The 22,500-nt window shown below is 34.9% G+C and overlaps 1 protein-coding gene across 8 annotated transcripts in view; it reads left to right on the plus strand.

The window, feature by feature from the left end:
- Positions 1-22,500, plus strand: part of LOC136839462 (thrombospondin type-1 domain-containing protein 4-like) — a 795,787-nt gene that overhangs the window by 1,254 nt on the left and 772,033 nt on the right. For all 8 annotated transcript variants that reach the window (XM_067105522.1, XM_067105530.1, XM_067105532.1 and 5 more), the window contains exon 2: positions 538-1,510. In XM_067105522.1, coding sequence (XP_066961623.1) covers positions 1,455-1,510 — 56 coding nt within the window. In that variant the 5' untranslated portion in view covers positions 538-1,454. The remainder of the gene's footprint in view (positions 1-537; positions 1,511-22,500) is intronic.

Here is a 22,500-nt window from a genome sequence, read left to right on the forward strand (position 1 = left end):
AAGTGCGAGAGTCCAATATCTTTGTTCATTCATCTTTATCGTTTGATGTATTTGTAAAGGACCGCCTTGTTTGATGTCTCTAAGCAATGCGCGCCTGTGTTTGTTTACTTGCTTGCGTTTTCTTCATTCGTGTTCTAGTAGAGTTCTTGTGGGTAGATATTTCATCACATGGGTGAGTGACTTCTTATTGCAGTAAATTTATGTCCAGCATAACTTACTTGTGTTTGACTGAAAAATCGTTATGTTTATGTTTACTTTTATTTGTACTATTGTATTTTGTTGAGGGGGGAAGTTTTTTTTAAGTAAGTCTACAATTTCATAGAATACTCCCATACTGTGTAGTCACAATTTCATAGAATACTTCCATACTGTGTAGTCATTTTTAGAGGATGTTTTTCATACATTGTAAGGATACTGTTCACATATAATAAATATATTTTTCAGTGCTGAATTTGGGGAATTTGTAAAGAAAGACCGTGGAAGGTGGTGTAATCTGTTTTGTTTTGTGCTACAGCTAATGTTTACTTTTTTCTTTAGTGCTGAATTATTCAGAATTGAAAGTGATACACAGGTGATGAATAGGATGGAAATAATATAAGTAAAGACCTGGAAAAGAGTAAATCTTGAAAACAAATTATACATTTTTACATTTCTTCAAAAAAAAAAAAAGATACAAGTATTTAACGCGCCTCAAAAAATAAAACATTTGAGTGTGTAATTTACTGTTGAAAAGATATATGATTGAAATTAAAAAGTGACTGATTCAATTGGTCGTTTGCAAGTGGACTAAGTAGTTTCTGAGGCAAAGTACGTTTGTTACTACAAACTTTCCTGACCAAGACGCGATTGTTAAAGTGGCGTAAAAGTGTATAATTTACCGGTTTCAAGGCCAGTGTTTTGGCGTGCGTGGTAGGGACACCCTCTCCCTATCCAACCGCCTGTCTAAGTGGATGGATTCTTGCCTCCTCAGGCGGATTTGCGTGATTCAAATCCGTGTTGGATAGGCACTGCTCGGTGCTTAGTTGAAGTGAGATTTGCTTCTCATATTAGTTTTTCTTGTTGCAAGTGTTTTGTGTAACGTGTTTCAAGTGCTGTCTTTTTTTGTGTGTTAACTTGCCGGTAGGAGTATAAGTATTTCCCGAGACCCTTTGATTTAAGAAAAAAAATATAGTAGGGTGTGAGTGTCCTCAAAAGCCTAGCACTTCTGGTAAGTACATTGAAAAAAGCTCTTTTGTGGAAAAATAAAAAAAACTTTGTATCTTACGCTCTTGTTAATCCTTTTACCCCGCATTGGAGAGTATACCGGTTGCATAGGCCATTATATCCTGAGTGGCACAGGGCATTTGAAAAATCACACATTGGTTTAATAATTCCGGAGAAATTCGTCTTATGAAAAGAGAAAACCTCGCGTCATCTGGACTTCCGTAGCCATGCACACCACTTCCTCGTGCTGAATGTTAATCGACGTACATCGAGGAACTTCAAAGATGCCATCAACGAGTACATTAAGGTGAGTGGGATTTATTCAGTTATTTGCTTTTGCCGGTCAAATGCGATGATGTCTGAGTATGTGTGTGTATGTGTACAGGTGTGTGCAGCCATTGGGGTTTGTATTCGTCTTTGCCTTGGTTGTAAATGAATCACGTACAAAAGTGATAATAAATATATATATATATATATATATATATATATATATGTATATATATATGTATATGTGTGTGTCAGTTTTATTATGTATATATATGTATATATATATATATATATATATATATATATATATATATATATATATATAATGATATTATGGTATAGTTTTATTGGATATATACATATATTAATGATATTATGGTTTGGTTTTATTTGTAACTGACCTTGAAGCCTTCCACAATTAGTATTGTAAGAACTGCTCACTGGAATGTTGTTATTATCGTGATCGTTATTGCAATGAAACTTTGAGCAGGTGACTCAATTATTTTCCTAGCAGGTGCATGTAAATCTTATCCATATATAAAGACTTAGAGTTAATAAATTCCCTGCCCACATCTCACATCCAAGCATGTAGTTTTGATTGGACCCTGTCTATTCGTTCCTTAGTTTTTGGCAGTGCTGCGGCACTCATGTGTTGTACTCAACCCCTCGATAGTAGGCCTGTGTCTGGGCATGCCAGTGTGATGTCTCAATGAGTATTTTGCACAGGTTGGTGTCGTAAATTGCGAAATATGACTAAGACTCGGTACAAGGCTGACATTCAGCGGGGATAATGCCAGTTGTTTAGTTTTTTCTTTTTTTAACGACGATTAGCAGTTGCGCCATGTTCGTATTTTAAGCTACATTTTGAAAGATAATATCCCAACGTTGCTGTTATTTTACCATGCTAGTATCAAACAGGTCTGATTGGTTTGACTTTATTTCCAAGCCATTGGAAATAAAGTCGAAAACCGGTCTTACCGTAATGTGTGATAAATGAATCACGTACAAAAGTGATAATAATCATATATATATATATATATATGTTTTATATATATATGTATATGTTTTATTATATATATATATATATATATATATATATATATATATATATATAATATATATCAGTATTAACTATATATAGCGGTTTTATTGGATGAGTTGCTGACCTTGAAGCCTTCCACAATTAGTATTGTAAGAACTGCTCACTGGAATGTTGTTATTTGAAACTTTGAGCAGGTTTAAATCTTATTATTAAAGACTTTTTAAACCATGTAGTTTTGATTGGACCCTGTCTATTCGTTCCTTAGTTTTTGGCAGTGCTGCGGTATGTGTTGTACTCAACCCCTCGATATTTTGGGCATGCCAGTGTGATGTCTCAATGAGTATTTTGCACAGGTTGGTGTCGTAAATTGCGAAATATGACTAGTACAAGGCTGACATTCAGCGGGGATTGCCAGTTGTTTAGTTTTTTTTTTTAACGACGATTAGCAGTTGCGCCTGTTTTTTTAAACATTTTGAAAGATAATATCCCAACGTTGCTGTTATTTTACCATGTTAGTATCAAACATTGCCCGTATATGTAATTGTATCGTGTGCTTTTTCTTTTAACTATTTTCGCATTTAGCAATTGTCAGGTTCGTTTATATTTACCCTGTGTAGTATGGTGATGAAACAGCTGGTGAACAGACGCATTGAAAAAGGCTGAACGGAATTAAGAAAACAATTCATGAACCGGCATCTTTTGGAGATCGCAGAATGGTATCCACTTTGATCGAATTAAGAATACTCTGTGATATGCACTATTAACTAATTTTGACGCCAGGTTACACCAACAAATCAGTCAATCACTCCTCATTGCACAAGCAGACCCCAATCGCGCACACTCCCATAAAGCGTTAAAGTATTTTTTGATTACTTAACAGTTGTATTTTCGTAATCCATGGGCAGTAAAATTTTCAAAGATAGCGTTTATGTTCCTTATTCTTATACGCAGAAGGATCCTTCGATAGTGTTTATATTCCTTATTCTTATACGCTGAAGGATCTTTCGATAGTGTTTATATTCCATATTCTTATACGCTGAAGGATCCTTCGATAGTGTTTATATTCCTTATTCTTATACGCTGAAGGATCCTTCGATAGTGTTTATATTCCTTATTATTATACGCTGAAGGATCCTTCGATAGTCTTTATATTCCTCATTCTTATACGCTGAAGGATCCGTCGATAGTGTTTATATTCCTTATTCTTATACGCTGAAGGATCCTTCGATAGTCAAATGCCCAAACTTTAATCAAAAGTTTTCTTGAAGTACTCTTTGCACTATCCAGATGCCAACTTTTCTCCGTTAATACTAGACTTTTGACATCTCCATTATTCTGTCAATAGAAATGTTCTCGAATTCCCCTTCGCTGTACTCCAGATAGAACACGCAACGGCGATCTTTTCTCGCGTGTGAAGTCGCGATGACAATTCAAAATACCATGTTAACTACTTGTTAGCTTCACTTAACTTCGGCATTGGTATCTGACTGTAGTGGATGTTCCTGTCTGCAAATCCCGTAGAAAAGTTCAGCTAACACTATGGAAGGCTGAATTTTCGTAGTGTGAGTTGTTCGCATTGTTAGCTTGATCTGTATATTGTGTAAGATGTGTGTCTTGATTTGCACAGTCAAGATTGGTGTTGGAAGATTTATTTGCTGTAGTTTCCTATAAGTTATCAAGAACGTGTTTACATGTTTCTGTGGAACTTGACTCTCTCTCTCTCTCTCTCTCTTATGCTTTTGTTTTTCTGTATTATTTCATCGATAATCAGAGGGTTTCTGATAATTGGGTAAGAGTCTTTGTTTAAAGATTATGTTCACATGAAAACGATGGTGCAAACTGATTTCGCCTATATAGCCTATATACACACGTAAGTCACACACAAAGCTGACTTTCTTATATTTGTGTATATAATAACTACGATGACCACTTAACTTCAAGACTGTAATATATATATATATATATATATATATGACCATATATATATATATATATATATATATATATATATATATATATATATATATATATATATATATATATATATATATATATATATATAGGAAGATGAGACAAAAAAGCCCATGGTATATTTCATAAAAAGTCCGGCCAGGAATACGATGGGACGATTATTTTCAACAGTTTATTCCGACGTTTCGTAAATCATATTTACATCAGGGATTTCTACCAAAAAAAAAAACATATTGCAAAGTTTGACATAAAATATGATAAAGGTGAGTTAAAAGTCACAGTACATAAAGAGCGGTAAAATACTAAAATGTACGATACATAAAGAACAGGTAAAATACTAAATTGCACAATACAAAACAGACAAGTAAAACACTAAAATGCATATGAAACTTCTAAGATCAACTAAAATGCCTATGAAACTTACAAAAGATTAACTGAAATAACATAAAAACACTAGTGAAAATGAACTAACCTGCTGGTACAAAGAAGAGAATAGAACTGGAAACAACAACAAAGGAAGGGGAAGGAGAGAAAAAAAAAATGAAAACATCAAGATAAAAACAACTGGGTAGTAGGACTGTGTGTTTAATGCAGGAACTAGTAGTTTAATCTTGAGTGTTTCAAGTATAAATAAATCAGTTTGGTCGTTACTATGGCCAATAATAAAGTTTTTTTTTTTTTGGTAGAAATCCCAGAAGATGTAAATATGGAATAAACTGTTGAAAATAATCATCCCATCGTATTCCTGGTCGGACCTTTTATGATTATATATATATATATATATATATATATATATATATATATATATATATATATATATATATATATATATATATTATATTGTGTGTGTTAGCCCTAACGCCCATCGATATTATTTACCCAACTGTTAATGGCTACAAGTATCTGCTTGGGTAAAGAAAAAGGGAGTTAGCCTTGCAACTTCACCCGTAAAGACTCTCTAATAAACCAGAAAGCTGTACTTTTTTTGTTACCACCCTCTCTAGAGGGAAAAGGACAGATGGTGAAAAAATTGAATCTAAACATGCGCATTTTGCTCTTTGGAATGTTATATTTGAAGTAGTTACCCTTCCGGTTTTCAGTAATTCTTCTTGGGATGAGGTTGTTAGTTCCACGCCTTGCCCATCGGATGTTCAAGTTGGTTATGTGTTGATGCCATCTGGGTAATATATATATATATATATATATATATATATATATATATATATATATATATATATATATATATATATATATATAATATATGTATGTATTATATATATATATATTATATATGTATTATATATATATATATATATATATATATATATATATATAGAACATTTTAGTCAATGTAATTACTATATATATATATATATATATATATATATATATATATATATATATATATATATATATATATATATATATATATATATATATATATATATATATATATATGTATATTATTAATTTTGGTTTCTTGTCCAGTTTTGATTTTGGGGCAACGAAAGCCCGAAAATTTGTTTCAGGGATGCTGAATAAGTAGATAGCTCACGTAATACCACATCTCTCCTTTTTTATTCTTTTGATGTTGATAATTAAAAATGGCAGTATCAGGTTTTCATCGAATATTAGTAGTCTGAATAGTTCATATTTTTTTATGACAGGGTTTGTTACTCTAATCAGCATATAGTAAGGTTTTTATTAGTTTCTGTTTTTTTTTTTATCTTGTAAGTAGTGCCGTCACTGCACCTCGCACGTTGCACTGTAAGCATTATTTCAGGTTCTTTGTAGCGTCCCTTAGGTCCCTGGCTGCAACCCTTTTCCTTACTTTTAGTGAACCTCCTTTCATATTCTCTTAATTCCATCATTCTTTCCACCCTCTCTTAATAATTGTGTCACAATGCAACTGCGGGTTTTTTCTCCTGTTACACCTTTAAAACCTTTTTACTCTCAATTTCCCTTTCAGCGCTGAATGACAGGTCACAGGACCTGGCCTTTTCCCTAAATTTTATATTCCATTCCATATTAGATACTGAATATATGGTAATATATAAAAGGAGTCTTATACGATCTGTTCTGTGAAAAAAAAAAAAAACGGGATTTGTTTACATAAACTTAACGTAATTTATGTCCTTCCAGAATTCTTTAGTCAGACATCTTTACATCTAGAAGAAGGGCATTATGTAACACGATCTTCAGGAATTTAATTACAAGAAAAAAAAAACCCTAATTACTACGCGAAAGATATACGTAATCCAAGAAGTCGCTCAAAGAGAGAGAAAATATTGATCGTAGAATTTAATTTAGAAATGCAATTGCGTTCCATTGGCATAATTAGGAACTGAACCTTTTTTGTAGCTTGATACTCTTCTTTACGCCTTCTTATTGTTATTATTAGTATTCCTCTTTGCAGTAATGAGAGTTTTGTCCATGTACTAAAGTTAGTGTGGTATTATAGTGGACTTCAGTTTACAGTTAAATCCTATAATCAAGATTGGTGTTTAATACTAACATTCTCTCTCTCTCTCTCTCTCTCTCTCTCTCTCTCTCTCTCTCTCTCTCTCTCTCTCTCTCTCTCTCCAGAAACTTGATTACAATATATACACCCTCATTGCGAAGTTGTTTGTTTAATTATTCAATCTAGACTGAAGGGAGGAGTATCAGAGAAATAAAAATACCGTTAGAAAAATTAGCATCTCTCGCCATCAGTTGCTACTCCGATTCAAGTATTCCCTCTTCTTTCCTTAACTGAGGACTTTATCCTCCCTGATTTGGTGTTTGTGTGTGAGTTTTCCCCCTACAATTACGTAGTCTCTCTTCCCAGGGAGTTATGGGCTTTCGTTCTAGAATGAAGGGTTTCCCTTTCAACAAGGTTTGGCACGCGTGCACCTTATGACGGTGGTTCTTTTGAACCCTTTTTACGTTAATTTTTCTTTTAGTATTTTCTTCGTTATAGTCTGCATTCTTATCTTCTTATAAGAACTTCATAAATCTTGTGTTTCGACTTTCTTATGGAGTAATTCTGTGAATTATTTGTGAGTGTTGTTTTCCACGTTTCAAAACTGTCGGTGCTTTTGACATGGGCGATTTTTTTGAAAAAAAAGTTTTTGTTATGGGGCGAAAGCTAAAATATACTGTGTTAAAACATAATCTCTTTTAATTGTTTATTTGCTATCCATCGGTAATTAGCGTCAAAGGTTAACTTAGCAATTTCCAATTACTGCCATTGCCCTCAACCTTCCTATTCCTTTGCTGAACGCTGTCCCGCATTTCCCAGTCATGTTTAAATGTTTAAGAAAATCGTTGTCTTTCACATATATCATTAGATACCATTTGCACTCCACTCTCAGTTCTATCAGTTCCTCATAGTCTTCTTATGTCCTTAATTACTGTATTGTTTCTTTACCTTTATAGGCTATTCATTGCGCGTCATGACAGTTTACTTAGTCGCTCAATTGTTACGCATAATCTATACCTACTCGAACACCGTCTAGTTTTCATGTATGTAATACCTCAGGAACTGATGTTGATATATGCTTCAGTGCTCGCTAGCACTAATTCTTCATCCCTTTAATTTTCATCAGTCTCAACCTTCACAATGATGCCTTGAGGAAATTATGAAACTGATTGTTAACCAGAATGACCAGTTTACTCTTCGTGATCTTGAAAGTTTCACTGCTTAGTTTATTTTACCCCCGAATCTTAGACGCCAATCTGTCTCGGAGTAAAGATCGAATTTGCCATCAGATACATAAACAAATAAAAGATGTCCGTGGAGCCAGGCTCTTAAACTACAACGTTAAGATTCGTAAAAAGGCGGCGGAATAAAGGAAGGGGAGGAAAGTAGTAAGATGTTGGTGGTCAGTGGCGTCTTCGGTGAAGATACTTCCGCTAATTAGCATGTTTAGACTCATCGTAGGAACACCAGGTTTACGCTGTAGGTTCGCCTTGTTTTATGATACCAGGCACTTCTGAACATAATCAACTTTTGCCCTGAGCAGTTATGACTGGAGTAGGTAAGGGATGTCATGAAAGCCTTGACGATTATTGATACAAGACGCATATGAATTTTGAAAATTATAGGCCTAAATAGTCAGTTGTTAATGTTTTCCATGCTCTGTTTTGGAAATTATGTTATGAGTGCGTCTTTATTTTTTCGAGGCTCTATGGTAGGAAACGAGTAACTAAACGGAGTTGTATATCCTTATTTTTCAACATAAGCTCTCTCTTCCCTCTTAAAGAAGGTGGATGTAGAGGCTTTTAACCTTCCGGTTCTCAAATTGCCATTTTTGGATGACGACATTATCTCCATACGTTTCTTAGCCCAAGCTGCGACCCACTTATCTCGGCTAACCACCAGTCACTTAGGTAACTGTTTAGCATAGGAAAGGCTCAGTGGGATGTAACGGAACATACTTGAGCGTTGATCCAAACTTCGGAAATGGATTTGAGACCTCCCTTCGTAGAAGTTCTGTATTATGATCGCTAGGTGACAAGGTTATATATATAGCCTATATATATATATATATATATATATATATATATATATATATATATATATATATATATATATATATATATATATATTCTATGTATGTATGTAAGTGTGCATTTATTTGTTATATACCTTAGGCATATCGTCTATTGCAACTCGGACACAATATCGCATACTGATAGGTATGCACTCTTCATGGCCGTCACCTAGGGACATGGTTTGATACTATTATCATCATCACGTACCTCATTGGCTCACCTTCTGAATCTGTTAAGACGATTAATTCAGCAGCCAGCATCATCCTAGACGCGTATATATTACACCTAAGCAGGGAATGAGAACAGGTGACATCATTTTGTCATGGGTGTCTGAAAAGGTGACGTGTGCTTCACTGAGAGGACATGCCAGTAAAAAGTAGCAATAGAAAGTTGAAAGATGTAAACATGTGTATTAAAATTGCAATGGCATCTCTTACTGGATGTTTAAGAGGTTCTCTTTTGTCCATTGATTTATCCCTGTTTTTCACTTTACTGTTGTCGTACTGTTGCAAAGCCGGTGCCTTTTACTTATTCAGATCATGTGCTTGAGAGTAGATGGTCTAAAGTGAATAAGACCTTTACAGCAGGTAGGACGCTCTTAAAGATCATCTTAGAAACCTTTCACATGGGTGTTGATTCATTATAAACCTCGACATTAGGATTCATGAGGGAGAAACTGAATTATTCTGTTGAACGAAAGGTGATTCGATTGCTCGATAATTATATACTTGATCTGATTTATTTCATCCATGTGTTTGTGGAGTATTTTGCTATGCCTTGGTGTATGTCGTATAGTATCCGCTATTATTGCTATAGATATTATTTGCACGAAAAGTATGAGTGATTTGGTCATTAACCGTGAGCTGTCTCTTTTATTTTTATTTTATGCTTGCTCCTTTTCCTTTTTGGCGAATTGCAGATATATATGTATATTATGTGTGTGTGTGTATATATATATATATATATATATATATATATATATATATATATATATATATATATATATATATATATATATATTGCAATTGCAGGCATACATATATGTATATATATGTGTGTGTGTGTATAGAGTAAATGATGTCTCATAGTATATGTCGCTCTTGATGCACATTGTATGCCGTCTGTTTTTGCTAGGAGGCGGGTAGGAGTGGGCTGGGAACTTTTATTTCTTATGATTTTATGACATGCCCAGTATTATTTTATTTGTTATTTATGTAGACATTGTAAACGAGATCAACAGCATGTGTTGTTGTTATTGTTTACTGTACAGACTACCTACTGTTACTACTCGGTTACTATTAATGTTTAATGTACTGACTCCTAACTGTTACTTATTCATGGCGCAATACACTGCCCTGTTGACAAAGGGTACTGTCGTGGGCGCTATCCATCATTATTTTCTTGTCAGAAAGCGAATTTGCGCGTAGGTGCAAATTTAATAAGCGAGAGGAATGCCCTAACATTTGCGAGTGGGCAACACTTGGACAATTTACCTCAAGTGGATTGTGGTTAAGGTCATAAAGTGTCAATCATTGTTAGCGCAGCGGTGCAAGAGAGACAACTGAAAGCCATAAAGTGGTCGGGCCAGATGACGCATAAACGGAATGACTTTTGTTGATAAATGAATATTAAGTCGCGCCATTAAGACTGTGGTTATTGTACTCGTATTGCTGGTGTTCAACCCCTGTCTGGGTTGGAAGATGTCATCTGAAGTCATTTGTATTTGCTCTGGCAAGAAAGTGATAATTTAAAGGGATATTTAACAGAAAAGAAGAAGAATATATATATATATATATATATATATATATATATATATATATATATATATATATATATATTATATATATATATATATATATATATATATATATAAATTTATATATACACATAATATATATATATATATATATATATATATATATATATATATATATATATATATATATATATATATATTTGACGGAATATATAGATAGTTTGACGGAACAACTTACATTGTGATTTATCCCTAGTATTGTTTGAACGGCAGTGTAAGTTTTTTAAATCCATACATTTATATATCACTTGGACACCATGTGTTAAGTACACCTATTCGATTTTATTGATCAGATAGAGTAGAAATGGGATTTATGGAATTTCTCAGCTTACGCCTCTCTCTCTCTCTCTCTCTCTCTCTCTCTCTCTCTCTCTCTCTCTCTCTCTCTCTCTCTCTCTCTCTCTCTCTCTCTCTGAGACTGACGTTGGGATAGCCATCTTAATGAACTCATTAATTCTGAATAGCCAAACTCTACATATTTAGGGGCAGTCTAAAATAGCTTAGATAGAATGAAGCAGCCATCCGTTGTTAAGACTTTTATTATTTAAAATATTTCTGTATTCTTTAATTTTTTAAAAAGAAGTGCCTTTATGCTTAATGTTCAATTGATCAGAATGTTTGTATTTATAATTGTAAAGTATATTCCGCTTAATTGCAGATCTGAGGATTAGTTCATGATAGTATTATAATAATGCTTGATTACCCCGGCCTAAATGTATATATGCCAAATTCAATTTAGGTAAACTGGAATGCATTATAGAGATAAATCTACGGTTTAGTATTAATCGAGATGCCATAAGTTATTTAATTCACTATTATTCTGTTTAAGACGACATCTGAATTTATTAGTAATTAGGTGCCGTATTCCAATCATGTTCTCTCAAATATCCTACTGAAGAGTATCCCATTCCTTGTCAGATTCTTACTTTGAGCGACCAGTGGTAAGCTCTTCTTCGATTATGTTAATTCCGCTGTCCATTCCAGATGGTCGGGAGACCTCACCGACCTTCAGGCACACGGCGATAGGCTTGTGTTCGTGCCCAAAAGCATGTTTATCTCGTATATTTAATTAGCCTATGAATGGGGAAGGATCAAGTACCCTAGACCAGTACTGTCTAAAGCTATTTAATGCTTAGTATTTATTGCATAGTTTTCTGTAGAATCAACCCATGCCCTTTGGGTGGAAGCCTTGCAGGGTAGATATGAGAATCTGGCTTGCCTCTTTCAATATCTTTTGCATAATGCTGGAGATTGCGTGGCCTTTGGGAATGCCCCATAAAGATTGAGATTTAGATGCCTAACGTTCTATCTTGACGAACACTACAGGCTTGGCTTATGGAGTTAGAGATTCATAATATGCTCTCTCTCTCTCTCTCTCTCTCTCTCTCTCTCTCTCTCTCTCTCTCTCTCTCTCTCTCTCTCAAACCAAAGTACATTATGCAGTGGTGTGTAAGTACCGTAAATTCTCTCGTCTGCAGATATGTATTGTTGCTGGCTAAGTAACAAATCTTAATTGTGGTATATATCATTATGTAATTTGCTATAAAAAGAAATTCAGAGCAAAGTAGGCCATGACTTGAAACACAGTAGATCTTTTTTTAGGATAAACACATCTTGACGTTATATAACTGTTGTGCGAAAGAGTGCCTTTGACTTGAACAATACAAACTGTCTGTAAATTTATATGTCTGTCTGTCTGTCGGTCTGTCCGTGTGTCTCGCCTTCAAAAATATGTCCGCTGGTACTACCCGTTTAGCCTTTTTTTTTATATAGCATGTGAGACTATGAGTGGCAATCTACTCATTTTATTAAGAAAGATATGGGTCCCCTCAGTGTAAGGAGTAGCCCAACGTCTTATCTAACTGACCATCTGTCCATTTCAGGAGTTTTTTTCTCCTTCTTACCTGAGGTTACACAAACCTAGAATTTTCAATTTTCACTGGCAAGGCGAAGAGGTTCTGTTGCTCGTAATAAGTAAGGGGGTTTCCTAGTACTGGTTCGTAGGTTGGACCGTAGATGACCTTGTAATTAGGAGAATTTGTCATTTGATGTCTGTGGGGTTTTCTTCACTTTTATGATGAGAGACAAGGGAGCCAGGAGGAGGATGATTGGTAAACTCACAGGATTTTGGATTTATGTTGTGGGTTTAAAGCCATTAAAAAAACTGCCTAGTATAAACAGTCTGAGATCGGAAATATAACCACTAGGAGTTCTATCAAAAATGTGGTGGATGTGTATTGTCCCATATTCTGATCTCAAAAGTTGAAGGGCAGATGCATTGCATTACTAACCCAAAACAGTTCACTTTGTATTTTAATAATTTAGTTATATTTTTATATATTTATTAATTTATCTTCTGTTCTTTTATAATAACGATATCTTCTTTCTGCATATCCTATTATCTTCTGTTATTTCTTTTAAACGAACACCATGTTCTGTGGAAGCTTTAATTTCAAGTCTGTTGTCCCTGTACGCTTGTTCCATATGCATAGGTTTTATAAAAAAAAATAGACTAGTTTTTTTAAAGGAAAAAATTAGTTTATGTTAACAATTAGCACGAGCGCACCAGCACACAGTAACATATACGCACAAGTAAACGTACGCACACAAGTATATTCATAAAATGTTTTTCTGTATACGTATAAATACATATCAGAATTGTTATCGTGGGGCGTGTGCTTCTTTTAAGACCTAAGAAATCGTGTGCCAACTATAAATCGATGTTGTAAGCAGAAAATCGCCCAGTTAAGAGCACCTGTGCACCTGCACTGGTAGTCAACATTCCAGATGAGTTAATGCTAAATTTAGAAAAGATTAAAGTACTTTTCTGATACTAGCAAGAATAGGCTTGTGAGCAAACTTGTACACCACACTAAAACGCACATACACATAAGTGTGTGTATATATATATATATATATATATATATATAATATATATATATATATATTCATATTAAACCTCTTTACTACCTTCTATATCCACACGCACTCCATGCTGACCCTCTGAACAATCATATATATATATATATATATATATATATATATATATATATATATATATATATATATATATATATATATATATATATATATATATACACACACATATGTATGTATGTATGTATGTGTATTTGTCTATGATGGGTCAGAAGTTCATCATTGGGTGTATGTGTGTGTGTGTGTGTGTGGATATAGGAGTGTAGCAAGTGAGAGGTTTAGTGATGGAAAACAGAGACACTATGAGAGTCCACTGAATAACAATAATGAATGAGGATGGGTAGGAGAGATTAAAAATGTTAAAAAAAAGAAGGCACCTGGCAACAAAAATGAATGGAGAAGGTGAACAAGAATTTTAGGACAACTGAGATGCTGTTCTTTAAAGCAACAATTGTAGTTAGAGAGGTAATGGAAAATAGGGTCTCGAAAATGAGAGATGTTGTCTAAAGCGAATGAAGTTATTTTAAGATTCGTAGAATGCGGAGGATAAAAACAAGGCAGAGGCTGGGGACAGAAGAAAAAGTTAATTTAGGTTTGAGAATGTTCGAGAAGGTGACTTTTGAAGGAACAAAGAGCAAAGAGGGCAATAAGAGGTTGAAGAATGTCAAGACAACAGTTGTCAATGGAATTACAAGTGAGATGCTATAGAATGGGTTGATAGTGGGTGAGATGGAATGGCTGATGGAGTAAGGTATGTCTCGATTTGGAAAAGGTTCAGAAGGAATGGTTAAGAAGAATAATTATTCCATTGTTTAAAGGTAGAGATGACAGAGGTGACTGTAAGAACTACAGGGGAATAATGTTAATTAGTATACCTGAAAAGTGTATGGTAAGGGAGACTGGCTTACAACGACTAAGGTGTGTAGATCAAGTGTTTTTTTTATGTAACAAGTATATGAGAAGTTTAAACGTAAAGAGAAAAACCTAACGATGGAATAAAAAGGTAATGATGGAATAAATAGAGAGACGGTATGTTGAGAGCGATTGGTAGTTTTGATGACGAAAGGCAATTGTGTGTTTGTAATTCAGGAAAGTGACAGGATTGGCGTAAAAAAGGGTCCAAAACTAGAGTTCATATGTCTCGGGGCTGATTAATATTTTCGTGGGCAGAGATTGGACAGTAAATGTAGGTTCAAAAGTTCTCAGATGAGCAAATGAATCGTGATGAATGTTTGCAGATGATACAGTACTAAATGAGGATGGAAAGGAAAACTTCAGAAACTAGTGATAGAGTTCCAAAGTATCTCCAAGAGGAGAAAGTTGAGACTAAATGTGAGCAAAAGTAAGACCATAAGGGTAACTGGAGACTGGGAAGTCGTCGCAGTGATTGTTAGTTAATATGGGTAGCCTAGTGAAAGGATGAAAGCTGATGATTTGTAGTCATGTGGAAGGAAATATAATGGGTGCTGGTAGGATGAGCGACTTGAATCACATAGTAAATAATACAAGGCATGTAGCAGGGAGGAGACTTTGAGTATCTGAGGAATGTATGAAGGGGTTATTAAGCCAACTCTCCCATTTGGCAGTAAAGTGTGGATATTGATTGCAAGTGAAAGAAAAAAAGTTTTGAAGCCATATCAAAGAAGACTTGAGATGGTGAGATGTAAGGTGATATGCAGAAGTGGTAAAAAGGTTAGCATAAGAGAAAAGTTAATGAGAATATTTTTTAAGTGTTTGACCTTGTTGAAACTGGCTACAAAAGAGTGTAGTTCTTTTGCGCTGGAAGGAGACCTCGTAAGTGCTGGCTAGATGGCATAAAAGAAATATTGGAGAGGAATGCCCGTAATATCCAGGAAGTGTGAGAGTGCATACAAAACTAGAGGTGAATGTTACTGTGGGTCTAGGGCCTTTGGCTTGACAGCTGATGAACTTTCTTTTCAGACGTACAAACTAGATAATGTTGTGAAACGTTTTCTGCACAGGGAGTTCGTCGATGGTTCAGCCCTTGAAATATAAATGTGGGACTATTATTTTTTAAGACCACCTACTGTTATGGGAAACGGCTTAATGTTGAAATTTGTGTGTGTGTGTGTGTGTGTGTGTGTGTGTGTGTGTGTGTGTGAAGGGATGGTTGAAACTGAAATAAAGGCAATGCCTGTGAATAAGAGACAAGTGATAGAAGTACCTAATTTTGTGGATGTTTTCTCCACCGGTTGTTTGTTTTTGTTTTAGAAGTTGCAGTGAAAGTTGTTTGTGAAAAACCGATTTTTTTAATTTACCTTGTTTTTTTTCTTTAGATGACCGTTAGAAATTAGAAGTCTTCTAGGCTATATCATTCTGCTTCATCAGTTATATCTTTTTTACTTTGCTCTTTTTTTTCTTTTGCTTCAGTGGGATAACTAGATCGACATTGTGCCCCCATCGATTGCTTTATTTTACACTTACTTTATTTATATTCACTTGATTTTGTACCTTTGTCCCTTGCTTAGCGTGATTGCACAATACATCATGAATATATTTACCAAATAATTTCCCGTAAGATCTCATGGTACCAAGAGGCAACCCTCATTAGGGTTAATTTTTACTTTTCGCAATTGGTAATATGGAGGACCTACGTCTGTCTGCATTCATTTCTCAAGCCTAACAACCGTATACGTTATGAAGATTCAATCATTATTATGGCTAATGAGACCTGCATAATATTGAAACCTAATTTCGTGATGGCCAAATATATTTTATGGATATAATTTCACGACAGTGGCCATAAAAGCCCCTCTAACGAAGGGGGTATATTTTTTTCAATAATCAGACACGTCATTATAAAAAAATTCTCATTAAGGCTAATTACAAAGTGGTCATAATGCCCCAGTGAACTGTCTGTGTTGTTGCATTCATTATTCCGCTGAATAAATTTTTGACTTAATTGTTTATGAATGGGATTTTCAGATTTCACGCCTCGTGCCTTGGGTGCCTGCGCGCAGGGGTCATGAATTTATATGTAATTCCATAGCCCACATATTACATTAGCCTTTTCAGAGCGAGGGCGGTATTACCCGCACGAAAGTTTTTATTGTGGTTGGAGTATGTTGCAATTTGGGAACACCATTTCCATCAACGCTGAGTATATTTGCATACTTGGTATGCTTTCAGAAGTGCTTTCGAGGGTAATTGTTATGCTGTAATGACTATGCACAGGTCAGTCCTGCTATTAATAGAATATATATACACTGCCTATCTGTATGTACGAGAATAGTCGCTTAATTCTATAAAAATAAGCAAATTGCATATATACTCTGTATGTTTAAACATGCACACGTAGACACCTGCTGTCCCTTTAGCCAGTCAGAATTCTTTGAATATATTCGACGTTTCCGATCATTTGTTGTTGTAAACCGTATATCTTTGCATCTTACCTATGTAACCCGGTTGTGTTTGTGTGTTTACATTCATACAGATGTGTAATAAGCTGACACACGTTTGTGTGCGTGCTTGTGTGGATGTACGGTATGTGCCAACTTTTATTATGGTAGGCTATATGCATTTCAGGACGTTCGAGTTTTTCGTGAAATTTCATGAAATTTCTTTGGACATTAGGTACGACGTACTCTGAGGCAATATACGTTTTGAATTTGCCTTGATGCATCAAGGTGAAGAAGACATCGTAGTTCTATTCTTGTAGCTTCCTTTGCTTGTGCAATCTCTAAATAAAAGTGATTGTTATTGGAAGATGGAGTCACAGTTTATTCAGTTATATTTATCGTAGTTACTTGCCTTACAATTCGCGTCAGGGGCCTTTAGCATCTATGACGTCATAACCGTTCGAAGGGCTCAAGACTTTGCGGCAACGGTATTTAGTTCAATTTACGTTAATTGTCACAATAAAACTCCTCGCACATTTCCCTCGCATAAATTTAGCGTCTAAATACGTTAAGAGGTTATTTACATGCAAAGCAGTGTTTCATAGTACTCGCGGGATTTGCAGTCTGCAATCCCATTTTCGATGTAAATGGATATCCGTGATTAACGCGGTTGCCTGATTGTACCAAAGGCTTTCTTTCCTTAGGACGCGGAAATGATGCCAAATTAGCCTCGAGCCGGGAGGTTTGAGTTAGGAAATGCATCCTATTTCTATCATAAAAGTAATGTTACCCGCTTTTTCAACATTATCATTTTGGATATGTCCTCCATAATTATGGCCTCAGACTATTTGAGTTTATTTTTTAAGTTCATTCTGAGCTACGCCCTTTATTTTGTAATTCAACTCGATTTTTTTCCCTTTCCCAATGTCTTTTGGTAACATAGGTGGATATGTAAAAGAATATGAATTTCAAAATTTTCAATGTTTGTTACCTATCTTTTAAAATCTGATAAAGATCTATAGTCTGGTTCATGCATGATCAGCTCTTGGTGCTGAACTTCATATTCAGCTTCAAATAAGAACGGTAAAAGATTTTTTCAATACAGTTATTTGCTTAACAAATATTTGTTGTATATGTAAAGTATGTTTTTATTCGAACGGCCTTTTTAACGGTTTAGTAGTTATGCTCTGCTTTCTTGGTGAGTTAAAAATCGATTATTTATTTGCCTCCCAATTTATTAATTTTTTTTGTCACTATCGTTACCCACTAATCTTTTTGAAATTAGATTCAAAGTAAAAAAAAAGTTATGTATACCTTAGTTTTACCAGACCACTGAGCTGATTAACAGCTCTCCTAGGGCTGGCCCGAAGGATTAGACTTATTTTACGTGGCTAAGAACCAATTGGTTACTTAGCAACGGGACCTACAGCTTATTGTGGAATCCGAACCACATTATAGCGAGAAATGAATTTCTATCACCAGAAATAAATTCCTCTAACTCTTCATCAGTCGGCCGGGGAATTGAACTCCTGCCCATCGAGTGACAGTCAGCAGCTCTACCGACTCAACCAACGAAGAGCTAGAGAACTTTGGAAGAAGCAGCTAGGCCTAACCCAGAGTTTAGTAACTCTGTCCTCGAGTTTACTTATCTTTAATTTATCGACGGACAGATCAAAGGAACGCCTGTTCTGTCGACAACTTCGTATCTCCAAACTTCGCTACTTGGTAACTGAAATCTTTATGATTCAAGTAGGAGGTTCGGAGCTACTCTCCTTTAAATACCTAAATAGCGTAAAGGGTAAGAGCATTACCTTTTTTTTTTCTGCCATACGTGCCTTAGTCCGGAGGAACTTTTTCCAAGGTTTTATGCTGATAACGAATTAATTAGCATTGTTGAAACTGAAGTTTCTACCTTTCACATTCATTAAGTAGATTGCAGCCTCACCTATTTGGTAGTATTAAATCACTTTTAATTGCCAATTACTGCTGGAATAGCAATGGGGATCGAGATTAACTAGTAAAACGTTATATCTAATTTAAACGACATTAGCTCTAGGAAAATTCACTTTCGATGAAGTTTTCTCTTGATGATATACAGTATATTAGGAAATCAATAAAAAAAATAAAAAAAAAATTGTGTATGAATTTGTGTGCGTTATGTTATCAAAACAGCTCGGTCTAACAAATATCCACTGTGAGTATGGCGCTAAGTGCCACTTTCGTTTCGAGAGATTATATTAGGCTCCAAAGGGAATATAGTGAGAGAGAGAGAGAGAGAGAGAGAGAGAGAGAGAGAGAGAGAGAGAGAGAGAGAGAGAGAGAGAGAGAGAGAGTGAGTTGCCAGCGTCCCGAAAGAGAATCTCCAAAGGGTGGTTTTTCGTGACTGGGGAAACATTCAAAAGAATTTCGGGCTTCAAACCTTTGGATGATTATATATATCTCTCTCTCTCTCTCATTTTAAGTTGACTGCGTTGTGAAGTAATCAACTAAAAGCAGCTGATGAAACGAGGAGTGTGAAGTCCCGTAAGAGAAAACGATGAATCGTTCAGTGACTTTAGTCAGTCTGTAATCGACAGTTACGTACTTAAATATACGAACAATAGTTATCAAATATTATTAAAAAGAAAAAGCTGTGTAGTCCAGTTGCATCTAATTATGAAACACTTGAACTATCAGTCTTTTTGAAAACGTAGGAAGTATTCCATACAGGATGAGGATGAACATTTGGTTTGGTCTGGAATTAAGCTAGACTTACCACAAGGAGCAGTAGCCTAATGAGCTTAGCCTTTTGAGAATGAATTGCACAAGGAGCAGTAGCCTAATAAGCTTAGCCTTTTGAGAATGAATTGCACAAGGAGCAGTAGCCTAATAAGCTTAGCCTTTTGAGAATGAATTGCACAAGGAGCAGTAGCCTAATAAGCTTAGTCTTTTGAGAATGAATTGCACAAGGAGCAGTAGCCTAATAAGCTTAGTCTTTTGAGAATGAATTGCACAAGGAACAGTAGCCTAATAAGCTTAGTCTTTTGAGAATGAATTGCACAAGGAGCAGTAGCCTAATAAGCTTAGCCTTTTGAGAATGAATTTATATTTGGAGTTCCAGAGATATGTCTTGTTGGCGGTTTCTGTATATATTGCATGAATGGCCAATTACGCAGGATGTTAGGGACTTGGAAAGATTGCCATAGACGGTAAAATAAGATCGTAGAGGGGCATGAGAACATTCATTTTCTCCGTTTTGATAAACGTGATTTGTTTCAGGTCTGAGTCATGTAACTTGCTAACATAAAGGCAAGAAGTACTCAAGGCAAGTCGGGGGGGGAGGCGAAATACATGAAAGGCAAACGAAAGGTGATCAGATTTTATTATCCCTTCTGGAAATCGATGCCTTAGAGAAAGATACGAAGTGGATATTTCGTCAACAAGATCCAAAAGGTACTGAATGTTTAAAACGGCAAACTTATTTTTCTAATTATTTTTGATGAAAATATGATTGAACCTTTTCCAAATGTCAACATTCCATTTGTTCAGTTGACTTTTAGCTTCTTAGAGAGGTCACATAATTTAAAAAACAAAATTTGCTGTGAAGAAAATCGTGTTGGTGTTTTGGTCAGATGTCATAATGTTATTGCCGTCCTAACTGCTATTACAGCTTTATGAGGGATTTGCTCGACCCTGTTTGGTATATTGCTCTCATGTTTGAAATGCTTCATCTTATGTCAAACTAAATTTTATTTCTTATTTAATACCAAAACTGACACAGGCTTTCAACTCGAATATTTTTCGTTCGTACAAGAATTGCAATGTTTGAGACTGCCCTTATTGCCAATACAAGCATTATTTTTACAAGTAGGAGAAAGCTTTAATATATATCTCTTGGATCGCCTCGCTATGCTCGGGGACGCCAATTATAAAATGATTAGCTTCGTTTTTATTAATAACATGTCGTGTTCCATCATATACCTTTTGTTACTTGAAAGACGAGAGTTGACGTTGAATATTCCTTGTTCACGTTATGCATGAAATAGCAGAGAAATGGTAGCTTGAATTACATCGGCGATGTAAATTACTATTTTTTTTTATTGCTTCGTGCACTTTTAGCTTATTCTGTCACTGTTATGTTAAACATGAATGAATTATAACGTTTTAGTCTTTGCCCTCAGTAGTTTATGTTGACAACACAGTGCATTTGTATTTATCTGCGTTCAGAAGCACTACTGATGAGTAATTTTATATATATTTGTGGTAAAATTGAATAAATAGCCTACATATCTTCTGTAATTCATTTATTCAAGTTTGAAAATGATTGTAATTACAAGAAATGGCTACGTAAAATTGGCTCCTATTTTTTAAAAATTAATTCCCCATTGGTCTTGTTTCTGAATTGCTGCGTCACACTTTTTCTCCCTAAGCGCGTGTGGCTATATATATATATATATATATATATATATATATATATATATATATATATATATATATATATATATATATATATATATATGTATGTATGTATGTATGTATGTATGTATGTATGTATGTACACTACACGCACGCTAAATGCTCTACTAAAAGACTGAGAAGGCCAAACCTCTCGAACTTAGTTCAATCATTGTTAGCAAATAAAGCAATGAAAAGAATGACGAACTAAGTTGAATTGAATCAGATCTGAGATTACTGAAGCCGTGTAGTATGTGTGGGAGAGAGTCATACACGTTTGAAACAGGACGTACTGTTTGTTAAGACTGAGCTAATCAAGGAACTTCAATATTTTTACTCGAAATACGAATATAAGAGAATTATAAGCTCCACCTTAATCTGATTTCGAATGCTTGGAGTTCTTGATAAGGATGACCATCCAAAAGTAAAAGAGTTTACAGACTTATTAACCGTAAGAATATTGAATTAGATTTCCGAGGAACTTTGGTAAAAGCAAATATTAGGAAATCATTTAAATTGGCTGTTTTTTTTTTTTACATTTTGTATATATTTTTTTTTATTAATTGTGTCTTGGAGTGCCTTTTAGTGCTTGATACTACTTCGGATGTGACCACTAGCTACCTGATCATCTGGAAGACTAACTTATTTTGAAATGTTTAGATCATGTTAAGTTAGACTGCACTTTGACCGTTCTAGACAAAATATTACGGAACGTATAGGCATGCGGTTAACAAACCATCTTTGTCAATATTACATAAGATATATTTTTGGGGGGCTTAACCAAAACGTGGTTTCGATTATACAAAGGGCAAGGAACCAGTCAAGTAGGTTAGGCAAACATATATCGTTTTAACAACTCTCGTTATATGAACTTTCGTGACCTTTCTTAATTGAGGATAAACAGCCTTGTAATAACTGACTGGATACTCTGAAAA

The sequence above is a fragment of the Macrobrachium rosenbergii genome, chromosome 6, assembly GCF_040412425.1.
Source record: "Macrobrachium rosenbergii isolate ZJJX-2024 chromosome 6, ASM4041242v1, whole genome shotgun sequence".
NCBI classification, from domain to species: domain Eukaryota; kingdom Metazoa; phylum Arthropoda; class Malacostraca; order Decapoda; family Palaemonidae; genus Macrobrachium; species Macrobrachium rosenbergii.